General features: G+C 44.3%; 1 protein-coding gene across 8 annotated transcripts in view; it reads left to right on the top strand.

Annotated features, from left to right (window-relative positions):
• The window catches only part of NBEA (neurobeachin), a 793,834-nt gene that overhangs the window by 542,583 nt on the left and 231,966 nt on the right, over window positions 1-19,285 (top strand). For all 8 annotated transcript variants that reach the window (XM_040340410.1, XM_040340408.1, XM_040340406.1 and 5 more), the window contains one exon: window positions 18,483-18,626. In XM_040340410.1, the coding sequence (XP_040196344.1) occupies window positions 18,483-18,626 (144 nt within the window). The remainder of the gene's footprint in view (window positions 1-18,482; window positions 18,627-19,285) is intronic.

The raw sequence follows: 19,285 nt of genomic DNA, 5'->3' as shown, positions 1-19,285 counted from the left end.
GGCGCCGTATAGAGCCGCACCGACGTTCGGCTTCTTTCGGCTACTCGTGACGCGATGTATGCGACTGTCGGAAGCCTTTCGGAAGCCTGTCAATCAAATAGGAACGCCCAGTCCCGAAGACCATACCCGGAAGCGGCGGAGAAGATCTATCTCTAAAACGGTAAGTACTGCTTTGATTTAAAAAAAAAAACACCCGATTCCCCTTGACAAAATGAGCCTCAATCTAATGTAAAAAATAGTTTTTCGGCTGAACTCCCGCTTTAAGTACAATTTTAACTAGGTTGCTAAGAAGGATTTTGGAATTCAATATCTCCAAACATATTAAAGTCCTCACTTATAGAATATATAAACCCCACACTATATAAATGTTATGTTTGGTGACAAGATCTTTGAAATATTGTGCCTATTGTATACCTGACCTTTACAATGCTTGTAAATCTCAGAAATTAAATCTGAACAAAGCATAGCCCTCTTTAGTGTGTGCGTGTCTCAATTAAGTGTCGTTTTTGCCTGCTGCTTTGTTCCTCTGCTATCAGCATGAATCACTAACAAGTATTCCTGACACCAAGAGAAAAATGGTGACAGGGGAGGGATTGCCATCTGATTAAAAGCCTCAGCTCTGTTTCTGTGTGAAGGAGGTTTTTCCCTTCCCTCCAATCAGCTCTGAGCTCTCCTCGCTGAGCTCTGCAGAGTGTAATTTCAGTGCTCCTTCCCTGTTTTCTGAAATTAAATATGTAGCTATTATGTGTCTATTATTTTCCAATTATCAATGAGAAATATCAAAAAGACTGCCTCCATGTGCAAACTACACACATATAGAGCAGGGTTTCTCAACCAGGGCGGGAGTTTCCTGGCTTCTGCTGCTTGAGTGGAAGGGATGGGAATGTCCCTGACCCCCAAGATCATGCCCCCCTGGAAGAGGGAGGTGTGAGCAGTTGAGCAGAGGGAGCCAAGTGACTGTGAACTTCCTGGAGGTAAGCTCAACTAGCAGTAAATTGTGGCTTAGTTTACAGGCACCTCTATTGCCTTGTTTCCACTGAGCGGATCGGTTCGGTACGGTTCGGTTCGGTACGCTTTTTTGGGTGTTTCCATTATGAAAGCGTGCCATAAAAGCGAACCGTACCGGACCATTCTGGGTCCTGCTTCAGATGTGGGGCCATAGAGAATGGAACGGTTCCATTAGGGCGGACCTACAAATACATCTCACTGATTGGTGGACGTGCTAGGCTTTTTTTCTAAACCTTGCATGGTCCCGGATGGTCCGATTTGCAGTGGAAATGCTCTGCAGAATAGACCGGTCCCATTCTAACCGCTCCATTCTTTCTGACCCGAACCGATCCGTGCAGTGGAAACAAGGCATATGCTGAGTCTGCTGAGTTAATGCAGCTTAGCATATATGTGCTGTTGGCAACAAAGGCTGTGAGCTTTTCATGTAGCACAGTGAGAAATTGGGCCCCCCAGTGTGTATTATCCTTCCTCCCCCCCCGATGTGTCCCCTCCTGCCCCCAGTCTGCGCCTCCTGACCCTTCCCTGGTGTGTGCCTTTTTGACACCCCCAATGTGTGCTCTTCCAACCCGACCCCACCCCCCGAAGTGTGCCCTTCTGACCTCCCCGGTGTGTGTCCTGACCTCCCCGGTGTGTGCCCTCCTGACCTCCCCAGTGTGTGCCCTCCTGACCTCCCCAGTGTGTGCCCTCCTGATCTCCCCAGTGTGTGCCCTCCTGACCTCCTCCGGTGTGTGTGTATGTGCCCTCCTGACCTTCTCCGGTGTGTGTGTGTATGTGCCCTCCTGACCACCTCCGGTGTCTTTGCGCCTCCTGACCTTCCCTGGTGTCTTTGCGCCTCCTGACCTTCCCTGGTGTCTTTGCGCCCTCCTGACCTTCCCCGGTGTCTTTGCGCCCTCCTGACCTTCCCCGGTGTCTTTGCGCCCTCCTGACCTTCCCCGGTGTCTTTGCGCCCTCCTGACCTTCCCCGGTGTCTTTGCGCCCTCCTGACCTTCCCCGGTGTGTGTGTGTGTGCCCTCCTGACCTTCCCCGGTGGGTGTGTGCCCTCCTGACCTTCTCCAGTGTGTGTGTGCCCTCCTGACCTTCTCCGGTGTGTGTGTGCCCTCCTGGCCTTCTCTGGTGGGTGAGTGCCCTCCTGAACTTCTCCGGTGGGTGTGCCCTCCTGACCTTCTCCGGTGGGTGTGCCCTCCTGACCTTCTCCGGTAGGTGTGCCCTCCTGACCTTCCCCGGTGTATGTGCCCTCCTGACCTTCCCCGGTGTATGTGCCCTCCTGACCTTCCCTGGTGTATGTGCCCTCCTGACCTTCCCCGGTGTATGTGCCCTCCTGACCTCCTCCGGTGTGTGTGTATGTGCCCTCCTGACCTTCTCCGGTGTGTGTGTATGTGCCCTCCTGACCACCTCCGGTGTCTTTGCGCCTCCTGACCTTCCCTGGTGTCTTTGCGCCTCCTGACCTTCCCTGGTGTCTTTGCGCCCTCCTGACCTTCCCCGGTGTGTGTGTGTGTGCCCTCCTGACCTTCCCCGGTGTGTGTGTGCCCTCCTGACCTTCTCCAGTGTGTGTGTGTGCCCTCCTGGCCTTCTCTGGTGGGTGTGTGCCCTCCTGGCCTTCTCTGGTGGGTGAGTGCCCTCCTGAACTTCTCCGGTGGGTGTGCCCTCCTGACCTTCTCCGGTGGGTGTGCCCTCCTGACCTTCTCCGGTAGGTGTGCCCTCCTGACCTTCCCCGGTGTATGTGCCCTCCTGACCTTCCCCGGTGTATGTGCCCTCCTGACCTTCCCCGGTGTATGTGCCCTCCTGACCTTCCCCGGTGTATGTGCCCTCCTGACCTCCTCCGGTGTGTGTGTATGTGCCCTCCTGACCTTCTCCGGTGTGTGTGTGTATGTGCCCTCCTGACCACCTCCGGTGTCTTTGCGCCTCCTGACCTTCCCTGGTGTCTTTGCGCCTCCTGACCTTCCCTGGTGTCTTTGCGCCCTCCTGACCTTTCCTGGTGTCTTTGTGCCCTCCTGACCTTCCCCGGTGTCTTTGCGCCCTCCTGACCTTCCCCGGTGTCTTTGTGCCCTCCTGACCTTCCCTGGTGTCTTTGCGCCCTTCTGACCTTCCCCGGTGTGTGTGTGTGTGCCCTCCTGACCTTCCCCGGTGTGTGTGTGCCCTCCTGACCTTCTCCAGTGTGTGTGTGTGTGCCCTCCTGGCCTTCTCTGGTGGGTGTGTGCCCTCCTGACCTTCTCCGGTAGGTGTGCCCTCCTGACCTTCTCCGGTGGGTGTGCCCTCCTGACCTTCCCCGGTGTATGTGCCCTCCTGACCTTCCCCGGTGTATGTGCCCTCCTGACCTTCCCCGGGGTGTGTGCGCCCTCCTGAGCCCCCCCGGTGTGTGCGCCCTCCTGAGCCCCCCGGTGTGTGCGCCCTCCTGAGCCCCCCCGGTGTGTGTGCCCTCCTGAGCCCCCCGGTGTGTGTGCCCCTCCTGACCTCCCGGTGTGCCCCCTCCTGACCCCCACCAGTGTGTGCCCTCCTGAACCCCCCCTGGTGTGTGCCCTTCCCACCCCCGGTGACACCTAGTTCTCTGCTCTACAAATTCCTGTATGCTGTCCTACATTCTAATGACCCCTTTACACTGCTCTTCATCCTACTGACCCCTGTACATTGTCCTTGAGCCCCCTCTACTCCTCTCTACTTACCCTCCGTTTCTGCCAACTCCTGCCCTCTGCCCTGCTGACCCCCTGTTCTCTGCCCTACTGTTTACTGTACACCGTCCTACATCCTACTGACCTCTGTACATTTCCCTACATACTACTGACCTCTGTGTACTGCTCTACATACTACTGACCTCTGTGTACTGCTCTACATACTACTGACCTCTGTGTACTGCTCTACATACTACTGACCTCTGTGTACTGCTCTACATACTACTGACCTCTGTGTACTGCTCTACATACCACTGACCTCTGTGCACTGCTCTATATACTACTGCCCTACATACTTCTGACCTCTGTACACTGCCCTACATACTACTCTGTATACTGTATGATACATTAAATTCAGTTCTGTAAGCAACACTTTATTTTCTGGCAGTGCCCCTCCCGAGACTAGACTCTGAATCCGCCCCTAGTTCCATGGAACCCTAGGGTTCTTCCAGAAGTTGCTAAGGGTTCCTTGAGCAATGAGCAATTTCTGCCTCTAAGATAAGTTGATCTTTTCAGCTATCTGTCAGGGGGTAAATCTTCCCAATAACCAAGTGTAAGGAGAATTGTTCTTACTGTACATCATACTAATTTATAATGAGTTGTAGCTATAGTCCTTTTTAGCAAGTGTTCCTTGAGACCAGAAAGTTATTTTAAGTGTTCCTCTGCGCTGAGAAGGTTGTGAAAGGCTGATGTAAACTATTCATTGTTTTTCTTTTTAACGCACAATACAAAAGTACCAAACCAGATTATTAACTGCTGTGGTACCAGTAAATGTCTTGTTTCCAAAATAATAGCAAGCTGTCAAAGATTTGAGAGTACCATGGTTTAAAAAAAAAAAATGCCACGGTACACTGCCAACTCCAAGAGACTACTTAGTAGACTGCCCTATTAAACTGCCATTTTCCCCAGAGACTGCTGGGATTGCTCCAATAGACTGCCTCCCTGGATTTCTAATTCACAAGAGACTGCCTTTATGCATTAGCAAGTATTATTTGGGACTTGTTATTATTTCCTGGTGGACTTTACAGAAATCTTGCAACTATGTCACTGAGCAATGGTAATGTGACCATTAATGTAATGTATCACCAATTATAGGACTCTTGTTGGTCAAACAGGCTTATTAAAATCATTTATGGACTGGATTTTGGACCATGGACGGTATGTGGTTTACCAGAATTTTAGTATGCAGAAAAAAAGTGTAGCAGTAATAATGGCAATTATCTCTCCCCAAGTCCAGTCCCTTGACCTTATATAAAAGATATGTTGTTATTATTATACAGGATTTATATAGCGCCAACAGTTTGCGCAGCACTTTACAACATGAGAGCAGAGAGTAGAGTTACAATACAATTCAATACAGGAGGAATCAGAGGGCCCTGCTCGTTGGAACTTAAATTTACAGCAAAATATGCGGTTGCTTCCATGTTTGGGGTGCCGTCTAACAATTCATTGCATCAAAAGCGTAACTAGTTATTTTAGTTATATAAAAGTGGGTGGGCACTATGCAATCTAATTGTACAGTCTTTGTAAAATCTCCTTTTAAATTTACCAAAACTATGTAATAGGAGGACACACCTATCTGTCTAATTACTCTGTATCCAGTCAGGGAGGCCCTTGCACTACATAGTTGATAGTAGAGCTAAAGGAGGTTGTGTAATCAGATTGTGTAGTGTATGGTGAGCTTTAGAGACTTCCAGGGACACACTTGTCCTGTTTTCATTACTACATCTCTGGTCCGCATAGGCTTTTGTGTGATCGCTCAGCTCCTGCTCCAAATAATTACTCTGTGGAAGAAGGTAGTAAGGTACAATACAATCGATCAGCAGCGAAAACACTAGCTGTGTATTCAGTGACAACGGTGCTCACTGATTATGACTGCTTGTATGTACAGAGGGGGCCGGGAGCAATCTCCTGGAGGGGGAGGGCAGGTTTAGGATGTGTTAATGAGGTCAGCTGCTGAACTAATTCCTTCTAACGGTTTTCCCGTTCCAAATACAAGGAAGTAATGGAGGAGTTTTCTTCAGGAGGGGTATTGCCTTCTGTAGAATATAAAGAAAACGTTTTCTTGTTTTGCAACAGTGGTATATTAACTACTTGCCGACCAGCCACCGCCGTTATACGGCGGCTGGTTGGCTCCCCTGTGTTAATCACCATAGCTGTACGGCAGATGCTTTAAGGGCTATAGGGGGCATGCGCACCCACGCCCCCCGGAGCCGATGCGCGTGGTTGGTGTCCACGATGTCTGCCTGCGATCGTTCCTCAGAGAGCCAGATGTTCCTGTCAGTACACTCCCCCAGACAGTTAGAAACACCTCCCTAGGACTCACTTAATACCTTGATCACCCCCTAAAACAGACCTTTCCTGCCTGTGACATTTATACAGTAATCATCAATTTTTAGTCCCAAAAAAGTGTCAAACGGGCCAGATCTTTCCGCCGCAATCCCGCTGATTATTACTAGTAAAAAAAAATATTTAGAATAAAAATGCCTAAATGTATTCCCTTCTTTGTAGGCACTATAACTTTTGTGTGAATCAATCCATAATTGCTTATTATTTCCCAAAAATATGTAGAATACATATTTGGCCTAAACTGATGAAGAAGCTTTTAGTTTTTTGGGGGGGATATTTGTTATAGCAAAAAGTATAAAAAATTGTTTTTTTTTCCCCAAAATTGTTGCTCTTTTTCTGTATATAGTTACAAAAATAAAAATCGCAGAGGTGATCAAATACCACCAAAAGGACGTGAATTTTGTTTGGGTACAACGTCGCATGACCGTGCAATTGTCAGTTAAAGCGACACAGTGCCGTATCACAAAAAATGGCCAGGTCATTAAGGGGGCAAATCTTCCGATCCTTAAGTGGTTAATGGCATATTGGTACCAAGGGAAGCTGGGATTTAGAATATTTAAAACAAGGAGGACTTGGCCTTTAACTGTATATTTTAGGTATTTAGTAAGTCATTCAATAAGTATTTTCTGTGAGATCAGCAAGTTTATTGCAGTAAATCATTCCTTTAAAACTATTATGTTCTCTCTAATGTACTTTCAGGATGTACACAGAAGTCCAAGTCTTTTTTATAGGCAAATTTTTACTTCTGGATAAATAAGCCTTGTCAGGTCATTATTGTGGCAATGGTTAATGCATATTTGAAGCACAGCAATCTTATTAGCAGTGCTGTCAATGTAAAGAACACTCCATTTCCCGTGCTTTCTGTAATAACCTTCCCGTGTTCCGCTGAGGTAACTCCCATAATCAGAGTATATTGTCAGCTCTCCTAGCCTGGGCAAGCATGAAATGAAAAGCTTGTTTATATTGATCTATTTTTTCCTTCAGTGTGTCCTTGATGCCTTCTCTCAGTGAAGAACAACTACTGGTTTTCTGTGTCTATTTTCTTATTGATAAATGCAGAACCTTCATTGCTGGAGCTACATGTCACATGATCCCTGTAATAAGTTACGTTTTTACCAAAACCAATATTGGTCAAAGGGGTGGGGGTAACCAAAGCTGCTGTCTTGCCCGTGGTCCTATTCTGGCTATACTATTCTCTGGATGTCCATGTGTTTTTTTACATTATTGGCTACAGATTAGTGGTGGCTAGAAGACACAGAGAGACGGGCGTGGAATGGGTTGTATGATCTCTGATTCAAAAGTTCCATGAAATAGGTGGTGTGATTTTTCTTTAAATGCCACATAGGGGGATAGCCCTTTAACTGTCAGCTAAAGCAGGGCCTTGATTCCCAGACATTCGAAGTCCCCCACAATCAGGGGCGTATCTACCGCGAGGCAAGTATGACGTTTTCCTTGGGCTGCGCCTGCCTCAGGCAGAAGGGACACTACAAGGACTACAGAGAAGCTCCAAATATGTGGCACTTGGACGAATCATGTCTCAGGGTCTGATGAGGAAGCTGCAGCTGTTCACTCTGAATGGCTGCAGCCTCCTAATCAGACCCTGAGAAAAGAACGTATGCCTCCGCAGGGGGCCGTCCACCAGTCTGCCTTCTGGCAAGGAGAACTTGGGGCTTCAGTAATATTAACAGTCTGGAACACAGGCAGCTCCAAGTTATACTGGTGCCCTCAGCTCACCATGTTACAGGATCAGCAGCACAGAGCAGCCTAGTAAAATGCCTGAATGATAGACAGGTAAGAGGGTTAATAGCCCTGTTATCTAGTCCTATCTGAGCTGCCTGACTGATGCACACCAGTAATACTAGAGACTGCATGTTACTACCCACCCCACAGTCCAGAGACCCTGAATAGCCATTTGAGAAGGGGGGAAGCGCCCAATTTTAGTCTTGCCTAGGGCAGCACCACTGCCCACAATGCATAAAATACAGGAATGTGTTACAGAACTAAATGATATCATGCAAATGGAAGAAATGTTAATCTTGGTCAATACAAATTTTACAAAGTCTACAAACTTTTTTTTTTTTTTTTTTTTTTTTTTTTACATCTCAGGCTGCAAACCCCCCAGGTTTTCTTTTTCCCTCTGATTCTTCTTTGTCTGACTCTCTCTTATATCCCCCAATAGTAAGTGGAAAAGGTGGCTGACAATACCTTTTAGGCTCGATTCACACCTATGCATGTTGCTTTTGAGCGTTTTTGCAGTGCTTTTTGCGGTGCTTGCTGCGTTTTTTGTCGTGCGTTTTTACTGGGATTTTACCTTGATTTTACTGCGATTTGCGTTTTTTTTTTTAGCCATCAATTTTTATTTTTTTACATTTCCTTTAACAACCAGCTATAAACAGGTTAAAAAAAAACACATCGCGGCAATATCGCAGTAAAAACGCGGTACTTGCGTTTTGGATGCGGGTCCATTGAATTCTATTTCATGCAAAACACTGCTTTTTACAGGAAAACTAAGTCCCTGACCCTTTCCAAAAACGCAGAGGCACAAAAAAGCATTGATGTGAACATGTTCCATAGGAAACCATGTTAAAAAATGTCCCTGCTTTTCTGCAAAATGCATCAAAAAAAGCATTAGTGTGAATGGAGCCTTATATACCAGTATTATATATTGCCAGTATTGTTACTGCCTTATGATAATTCTCCATCCTCCTAGAATCTGTTAAGCCAACGTCGGCTCCTGGAACAATTTTTTTCATACCCTTAACTGGGCCTAATTGGCATAACTGCCCGAGAGGATGCCTGAGCCTGCAACTGCTGGGAGTTCTTGCAGTTAGTTTTATTTCTATTTATTTTTTTGTGCAAATTGTTGCGTTATGTTGACGATGTAACTTATTGTACTATCAGTGTTGGACCTGGTTCACACTGGGGCGACACGTCGGCTCAGCCGCCTGACGAGTCGCGTCCCATTGAATGCAATGGAACCGTTCTAATAGGAGCGACGCAAGTCGCTCCGACTTAGAAAAAGGTTCCTGTACGACTTTGGGGGCGGCTCGAGGCGACCTGCATTGACTTCTATACAGAAGTTGTTTTGCAAATCGCCCCCGAAGTCGTGCTTCTGCTGTGTGAACCGACTCTTACTCTACAAGTATCTTGTTTTGATTTCTACCATTGTCACTGTGCCACGTTTTTTAATAAAACGTTATTCTTTAAAAAATAAAAGCAAAGAACAGTCATCTGAAATGGGTTGTATTACCTCATAACACACCTTATTTTTTTCTGTATGTCACACTTTTAAATTTGTCTAATCTGTAGATTCCCAAAACTCATTTATGGTACATTGATGACCTTAAGAATACTTAAAGGGGTTGTAAAGGAAACATTTTTTTTTCATAATAAGCATCCTTTACCTGCAGACATTCCTCTTTTCACTTCCTCATTGTTCGTTTTTTCTCAGAAGTTGCTCTATTTCTTCTCTGTTCTGTTCACTTCCTGCTTGTCTGATTGTTACTCACCACCGTGACGGGAGGGTTTACTGCGGTGGTCAGTGACGTGCTCACCCCCTCTTGGGAACTACATCTGTGCGGCAGGACGCTCTCTACGTGTTAGAGACCTCAAGGAGGTGTGAATTACTGGGCGTGCCGCAGTTCATACTGAGAAATGTAGTTCTTACATGAATGAGCGATGAAAACCAGGAAGTGAATGAGAGAACAGAAACTAGAATGCCGGAGGTGATATAGATGAAGGAATTTAATAGGTATTTACTCGTTTTTTAACAGAATCATTACACTATTCTGTCTGTCTACCTTGCAGACATTAATTTTAGGCAAAACAATTTTTTCCTTTATAACTCCTTTAACACAGAATTGAAGTAAGGGGTTGTATTTTAGGATACTCTCTGAAATCTGGCTTGCCTTAAATTGATATGTTTCTTCAGAGTGCTTATTAAGGATTGTATATGTGATTATTACCTATGAATGTCCTCACTTGAGGTGGTATCCTGGAGAGCATGTCATCAACACTGTTCTGTTGAATTCCGCTGTGCTTTATAGACAATACAAAGTGCTGCTTTTAGAGGGAGATCTTTTCAAATACATCTATCGGGACTCTTGTCAGAGGTGTTCATTTCACTAACACATATCTATCCTTATCCTCACATCTTGAATGAATTGCCCATTTGTACTGTACTTGAAAAGTGTTGCCTACAATGGTCATATCAATCGCAGAACCTGTATATTACATATACGAGAAGTAAAAAAAAAAAGAAATGAAGTTCCCTTGAAGTAGATTTCCAGATGTTTGGAAACATTAGGATTTCCTGTCAGTACATTTAGGTAACACTGTGATGAGGTTAACTTTCCATCCTGCCAGCCTTTTCTAGAGATGAAAGCCAGTTTTACACATAAATTGCCTTATCGCTGGTTCAATGTGGTGCACCAGAATCAGACCTTCTCCCCCTCGCATTTGAAACTGCCATCACTGTAAAGTCTATTGCAAAATAAACATATCTAATTGTTATTGTCACCTTTGTGTCTATTTGGCCACATGCTAATACATCTCTTCTCCACTCCCGAGCCACCATTCTAACTTCTAGATGTCATTGGTAACAAGCCTCTTTTTTTTTTATCCACATTTTCACGTCAAGCCCACTAATGATGTCGGCTTCAGATCTCGCTTATGGGCTATACGCATATGTTATATACATATAGCCTGTATATGTTGACATGGCTATGGCAAGATAGAAGGCATTGTTACCTGACACGTTACTGTAGTTATGGTGGCGTATAAACTATAACGAGGTGCATTAACCACTTAAGCCCCAGACCATATTGCTGCCTAAAGACCCAAGGGGTTTTTACAGTTCGGGACTGCGTCGCTTTAACAGACAATTGCGCGGTCGTGCGACGTGGCTCCCAAACAAAATTGGCGTCCTTTTTTCCCCACAAATAGAGCTTTCTTTTGGTGGTATTTGATCACCTCTGCGGTTTTAATTTTTTGAGCTATAAACAAAAATAGAGCGACAATTTTGAAAAAAATGCAATATTTTTTACTTTTTGCTGTAATAAATATCCCCCAAAAACATATATAATTTTTTTTTTTCCTCAGTTTAGGCCGATACGTATTCTTCTACCTATTTTTGGTAAAAAAAAAAGCAATAATCGTTTATTGGTTGGTTTGCGCAAAATTTATAGCGTTAACAAAATAGGGGATAGTTTTTGCATTTTTTTTTTTTTTTTACTACTAATGGCGGCGATCAGCGATTTTTTTCGTGACTGCGACGTTATGGCGGACACTTCGGACAATTTTGACACATTTTTGGGACCATTGTCATTTTCACAGCAAAAAATGCATTTAAATTGCATTGTTTATTGTGAAAATGACAGTTGCAGTTTGGGAGTTAAACACAGGGGGCGCTGTAACATTTAGGGATCACTGTGTGTGTGTGTGTTTACTAGTGTAGGGGGGTGTGGCTGTAGGAATGACATCATCGATCGGATCTCCCCTATAAAGGGGATCACCTGATCGATGCGCCGCCACAGTGAAGCACGGGGAAGCCGTGTTTACACACGGCTCTCCCCGTTCTTCAGCTCCGGGGAGCGATCGCGACGGAGCGGCTAAAAACAAATAGCCGCGCCGTCGTCCCGGATCGCTCCCCGAGCGGACCCGACCTCCGCATGTACCGGGGGGGGTCCCGATCGGACCCCCCACCCACGTCTAGCAGAGGACGTACAGGTACATACATGTGCCTGTCCGTGCCATTCTGCTGACGTATATGTACATGAGGAGGTCGGGAAGTGGTTAAAAAAGGCTGGTAAAGTAAAAAAAGAGAAAAAAATGCCTATCTCTTGAGTTAATTGGAGGACACAGAGATAATCACCAACTTGGTATATCGCCACCTACAGGTGTTGGACTAAGCACACTGCTTCCATGTGATTGTAAATAATTTTGTTATTTGCACTGCTATGACATGACAATGCTATGAATGTTCACAGCTGTAGAGGGGTTCTGGCCATCAGCAAGGTCTACACCAGGGGTAGGCAACCTCAGCCCTTCAGCTGTGGTGAAACTACAAGTCCCATGAGACATTTCAAGACCCTGACAATCACAGACATGACTCCTACAGGCAGAGGCATGATGGGATCTTTAGTTTCAAAACAGCTGGAGTGCCAAGGTTGCCTACCCCATGTCTACACCATAGGATGGCTTATAGTGATGTAACATTCCTAGGAGGGCAGCTGTGAGGCACCAGTAATGTCACCAGTGCCGCAACATTCCAGTAAGTTGGAATATAATAAAAGCAACATACTGCAAATAATCCTTTGAATAATCCTTTATTTAACAAATTAAAGTACAGTGTTTTGATGCGGGGGGGGGGGGGGGGGGGGGGTTGGTTCCCTTTAAAGCAACATTAAAGCCTAATTTATAATTTTGTAAAATGAGATGCTGATATCAGGGGATTCGCATGCTCTTACTGTTTTTTTTTCTTCTCATTCTCTGTTATCTTTATACTAACCCCCATCTACACTGCCCAGCTTTAGCTATGTGGGAGCCTCCTGTGGAGTCTGGCGGCAGTCTGAATTGGTGGGCACTCCCATTTTGAACTACAAACTTACATGCAGCTGCTCCCATCACTGCACACACAGGCACAAGAGAGACAGAACCTCTCCTTATCCCTCCCAGTGGCTTACAAGTTAAAGGCCTCATGCACACGGGATGTTTAAAAAATGCCAGCGCTGCTGCAAGGAAAAAGCCGTGTTAAAAACACGCTGTTAACCACTTTTTTTAATGGCATTTATGGGAATCTTTTTTCATGTTTTTTGGCTTTAGCGTTTTTGGCTTTTTTTCTACTCCCTATAATGTAGAAATGCCTAAAATGGCAAATGCGTCTAACAGCTTGTTACAGCGCTTAGGGGCGTTTTTGGAATTTTTTTTTTTTTTTCTTTTTTACAGCTCAACAGCCTCTGCTCCTGGACGTACAGGATGTTGTTTTTTTTTTTTTTTTTTTACTGCCCCTAAACCCTTTGCCTCCAAACGTCTCTGACAGTTTGTGTGCATGGACACATAGGCTAACATGGAGGGGCATTTAGAAGCCGTTAAAAAAAAAAAAAAAAAAGTCAGATGCCCCTAACAGCAGCTGTAAAAACATCCTGTGTGCATGCGCTTTTAGCTTTGGTTCTTGGTATCCGCATCTCATGTCTTTGGTATTAGTATCTAATTTTACAATGGCGCACCGCATCAGTGGATGTGATTGACAGCAGTGCGAGCCAATGGCTGTGCTGCTTTCAATCAACCATTGAATCGACCGAGAAGCCGGCCGAGAAGCCTGCGCGTTCACGGCATGGGACTTTCGAGGGGTCAGGTAAGTAAACGGTGGGGCCGCTAATCTACAGATGTTTTTTCACCTTAAAGCATAGAATGCATTAAGGTGAAAAAACTTTTACATTTACAACCACTTTAAGCTTCTTTGAATACACTTGTCCATAATTATGCATGACAAGGCAGTTGAGGGTGTTGTGCAGTATAATTTAACACATACAACTGTTGGGATAGGGGAAAGACTGTAATCCTAATTGAAGGTGCTGTAGAGTATGGTGACCAGATTTTTTAAATGAAATTCGGGGACGTTTTTTTTTTTACTAGTAATGGCGGCAGTCAGCGACTCTCTGCCCATCGCCGCCCGCCTCACACCCTGTCAAGTCTTAGGCCTCATACACACGGCCGAGTTTCTCGGCAAAAACCAGCAAGAAGCTTGCTGGGTTTTTTTTTTTGCCGAGAAAACCGGTCGTGTGTACACTTTTCAACGAGGAAACCGCAGAGGATCTCGTCGGGCCAAAAAGAAAGCATGTCTTCTTTTTGCTCGACGGCAATGGGAAAATTTGGCTCGCCGAGATCCTCGGCGGCTTCACAAGAAACTCGACGAGCAAAATGATGTGTTTTGCCCGTCGAGTTTCTCGGCCGTGTGTACAAGGCCTTACTGTCCAGGCCCCGGCAGGCAAGGAGATAAGCAGATGACTGGGACTTGAGCCAAGGCAGAAGAACATGCGAGCTGAGCTGAATGGGCATGCACCCGAAACTGAAGAAATATTCCCTCTACCTCGACCAGCACTTGATCATCAGAAAGGGGCACTTATAAATTCTGCACTGACTGTCTTTGAAATTGCCCCAGCCCCTGTTCAAATCCAATCTGGGGACAAAACCAGGCACAGGCTTGGTCCGGGGACAGTGTCCTCAATCCGGGGACTGTCCCCGGAAACCAGGGATGTCTGGTCACCTTACTGTAGAGTGTTCCAAATATCCATAAAGAACTGTTGGACTAATATCTCAGGCTGTTGTTGAACTAAATCCATTCACTAATATCTCATAAAAGAGAAAAAGCTTTCATTAAAAGAATACTTGGTGACCTTGTCATGAAGGGCCTTGTTCAGGTAATGCCAGTATCCCAACTGTGTTTCTGTGTTGTCACCTTGTTATATGCTCCCAGGTGTAGACCACAAGTAGTTGCACAGTCATGTTTTCACTGTCAGGAAGGTGGTTGGGAGAAATGAAGTGAATCTGACGCTGGCCTGAATGCTCATAGACAGGAAGTTAATGAGAGAGACTGGAGGAGATGAACAGTACTGAGATGAAAAAGAAGAAAAACATTTTACAAAGAAAAAAAGAGACCATGTTGTTTGATACACATTGCTCAAGCTAAATGTCATTTAGTTAGGCTTAGTGATATGTTATTGTAAGACAGTGGTCAGGACAATGCATGTCATTATTTGTCCTTTTTCGGACAAACTATTTGGAACCAGTGGTTTTTATAGCAGAGATACAGATTCAGATTACAAAACAGTTTATAGCTAGTTGTTTCCAAGATGTATTTGTATGTCTGCTGCAAACTTTTAACAATTATTGTAAGCTGAGATATCCTTTTACTCAAAGATGCGTTTCAGTCCTATTTTGAAAACTGAAAAGTCAGCAGATACAAAAGCTGTAGCTGCTGACTTTGTCCCATGATCCAGCGGTGTCCTCACCCGGCCGGCTTCTTCACTAGGCTTTGGCATACTAAGTGTGGTCCAGCTGTGACTACTTGCGGCTACACAGCTGCTCACTGCGCATACGCCAGCTGCACTGCACCATCAACATCAATATGACTGAAAGTGGGTATCTGTGAAAACCAGGTACCTACTTCCACCTCCTAAAAAAAAGTGCCAAATGTGAAGGGGGAGAGGGGAGGAGAAGGAAGAGCGGAACTTCCCCTATTGGGTGAAGTTCCGCTTTACGGAAGCCAGAAAAAGGAAATGATACCTAGTGGAGGGCTTTGTTACTTGACTGCTTTTACCCAGGCTGAAAAAATAACTTTATTAATAATTCTTCTTCTTATGACCGAAACTGTTGATACAACTACTCAACAATTTGGGTTTGATTTACTAAAAGTATAAAGTGCAAAATCTGGTGCAGCTCTGCATAGAAAACTAATTGGCCTCCAATTTTTTTTTGTGTTTTTTGTTTTTGTTAAAGCTTACTTGAACAAGCTGAATTTAGAAGTTGGTTGGCTACCATGCACAGCTGCACCAGATTAATAGGAGAAATAAAAGGCATTCATATATAAAGTATATACAGTGCACTAGATGTTGTCATAGTAGTTTTCGTCTTTGCCATTCACTATCCTTTTTTAGAGCATGAAATATTAAACATCAAACCTGATATTTCCCACCTGAATACTCAGCAGAGTTTGTTGAAGGAGATGTAATCTGCTCTGTTCATTATCCTGTTTGTGAATACCCATAGATTTGTATTGTAGCCATATTAACCATAAGTCACCCATGGATCAGTCCTTGGGGAGGAAGGGTAAAGTACTGATGGCAGGGCAAAATATTTACATTTTTTTCTATCTGGGCCATCACCTCCCCAACAGACTCTCATGGGTAGATCCAGGCATGCAACTGAGAAGATGATGGGGGTATAGTAAGGTGCAACATAATTAAGGGGGTATTGTAGGGACCACTTTCAGCAGCAGATGAGAGCCATTTCCTAACAACAATTCAAATTCTGGCGCAAACAAATGCTAATGTACCATCCACATAAGTTGGCCTCTACCCCCCCTAGTTAAAGGTTAAGACATGCTTGTGTAGCATAGGTGGTTCGTAAAATGTTCCCACGGTTTTAAAAAGGAGCCAATAGGAGTTCCGAAATGCATTACAATAGCAACCAGCCCACCTTAGGTGTGACGTCACATCCTGCCTTGTGTCCCACGGTGGCTCTCCTCACTTCCTTGAACATTGGACTTGGTTTCCTCACTGACAACACACTGTTTTCTGTCACTGTTTTCAAGTGGAAGCTTCCATCCAGTGTGGTATGGCTGCAGATGAGCTTTTTAATTTTACAATTCTGTCAGTTTGCATTTGGCCTTTTAATCATAATAAACCCACTGATGATGCATTCGGCTGGTGTTCCTTTTTTGCAAGAGACATTTCCTGTAGCAGAACTGTAGATTCTGTCAGTTTGCATTTGGCCTTTTAATCATAATAAACCCACTGATGATGCATTCGGCTGGTGTTCCTTTTTTGCAAGAGACATTTCCTGTAGCAGAACTGTAGGTGGTATAGTAGGAGCATACGTGCAGCAACAGAACTAAAGTAGTATAGTAGGAGCCGTTCCAGCAGCAGATTTAAGAGGGTAGGTGGCATCACTGGCATGGTAGGAGCATACGTTAAGCAGCAGAACTAAAGTAGTATAGTAAGAGCCGATTTCAGAAGCAGAACTAAGAGGGTAGGTAGTATGGTAGTAGACACTTCCTGCAGCAACTAAACGGGTATAGTAGGATCCACTTCCAGCAGCAGAACGAAGAGGATAGGTGGTATGGTGAGAGACACTCCCTGCAGCAACTAAACAGGTATGGGTATAGTAGGATCCCCTTCCAGCAACAGGACCCAATGGGTAGGTGATAGGAGAAGTCGCGTAACTCTACATAAATAAACATGCCATCATTTTCACTTGCTAAACAAGGTATAGAATTGTAGACAGGGAGCTCAGTGCGACACGTAGTCTTGCCGGTGGTGTCTGTATGAAATGGTTGTTTGTATTATTTAATACAAGGGTAGCAGGAATTCTATATGTGGCCAACAAACATATTGAGGTTTTGCCCGCTGGGCTAGCTAGATTTATGAATGACCTTAAAAAATGTTACTTTATACACCATTATGGTCAAATTGTACAGATATAGAAGTTTGGTGTCCATACCAAACCTTTGTTTTGTGTGCGTCCTTCACAGGTAGGAAAATCATGCAACAACGATTTCTATTCTTTCTTTCTGGTATCCAAGAACATACCAGTTGGATGGGGGGGATTTCTAATCTGTTACAAAGGCCAACTGTTAACAAAATACGTCTTAAATCAGTTAAATTTGCCTGTGCGTTATTATCTTTACTGTTTTCTATTATTTATAGTAGGAGTAGTGGTTAATTTCTGCTGCATGTTTATATGTTATGTTTAAGAGTCTACAGGGTTATAAAACAAGATGGGGAAAAGAAAGCAAAGTAGCTCTGTAACTGGCGTTTGATTTGTGGCGTGTTAAAGTCGTTTTTGTGGGAGGACAGTCTTTACAAGCCATGTAATGAGACCGCCCCTGGGAGACCTCATTCCTCCTGTGCTGCTTATATTGATTAATGTGACCTTAATTCATAAAAGATCCTCTAGTCAAGCCGTTCATTTAGATAAACGTTTATTTCATACCTTAGAAAAACGGCCTTCGACTCATTCTTTCAGAGACTGCTATTTAAAAATCAATTTTACTAAAGTAAACTGTGTTTGATTGAAACCGTTTTATATACAGCAGCTGTACGAACAGGCAGCCTAAAAATAAAAGCATAAGGTTTATGCATTATTGAGGAGTAGTAATTAAAAAAGGAATCGATTTTAAAGATGTGCGTACATTTTATATACATATGTTTGTGTGTTGTTTGTGTATATGTATAATTATTTTTTTGACTGTGAAAATATAATTTTTGTCTTACAAACATAAAAGTGTAACAATTGGCACTCATATGTAGAGGTTCCCCTGTCTTCACATTTTAAGAAATAGGATTTTAATCAAACTTTCTCAATTAATAAATCTGTGTGTTGGTCCCTGCATTTTCTTAAAAAAATATTTAATAAAATGTTTCTAAATCCCATCTATCAGATCATATTATGTTGTGTAGTAATCATTTGGGTAGCTAACGCTATCCAATGCTTTTATGTAGACACCAAGCTTAATCTATCGTAGGGACATCCCTCTGCATGTGTGACCACAACTTTATTCTGAATGAATTACATTTTGTTTTTCTTTATATCTGCATATTTTCTATCATTTATTTTACATATTTATGTTGATATTAAATCTTTATTCTGGTCTTGTGTGATTCTCAACTACTTTTGTAGCTTGACGTTGGCTCTGTTTTTAGCTAAGGTTTTTTTTTTTGTTTTGTTTTTTCACCAAAGGCACAGATGAAGATGTCATGAAATCAAAGAAGACTTTCCGAAGCCAGGCTGCTGTTAATCAAAATGCCGAAACTGAGCTAATGTTGGAAGGGGATGATGATGCTGTTAGTCTGCTTCAAGAGAAGGAAATTGACAACCTTGCAGGTAGGCCATCTTTTTTACAATCGTAAACAAAGCTGCCATATGAAAGTTAAAAGCAGTGATAGATTTCAGTGGCACAGGTAGGAGGAAGTAAACTATTTCTATATAAAATAGTACAATGTGTTGGCTACAGGGAATAGAGTGATGCCATTGAAAATACTTCTGTTTATCCTTACTACTCATATATTTATTTGCACAAAATGGTCCTTTACACATATCATGATTTTATTCCTATTCAGAGTATAAACCACAGCCTTTTTTTTTAACCTGCAAAGTAAAGGCGTAATGTGCTAGTATGCATCGCATACTAACATACACTTACCAGCTCCACTGTCCAGCGCCGCCCGGAGCTCCGCTCCTCTTCCTCTCTCCGCCAGCGCCTCGATTCTAACTGTGAGCACCCAGTCGTGACAGCTTTCTGCTTCACGGCCGGGGCACTCACTGCGCATGCACGAGCGGCACTGCGTTGCCTGATTGGACAGGCGATCGCCTGGGACCGGTCACGTGTCCCAGGCGATCGCCTACAGGGAGGGGCTGCCGTAGGCGATATGACGTATTGCCTAAGCGGTCCCTGGGTGGAAGGAGGAAGTGGGATAGGAAGTCCCACTCCTCCTAAAGCCCCCACTTCCCCCCAAAAAAAATTACTTGCCAAATGTGGCATA

Source organism: Rana temporaria, chromosome 2 (genome assembly GCF_905171775.1).
Source record: "Rana temporaria chromosome 2, aRanTem1.1, whole genome shotgun sequence".
Taxonomy (NCBI): Eukaryota; Metazoa; Chordata; class Amphibia; order Anura; family Ranidae; genus Rana; species Rana temporaria.
Note: the sequence above shows the minus strand (reverse complement) of the source record. Positions and strands in the feature narration are given on the sequence as shown.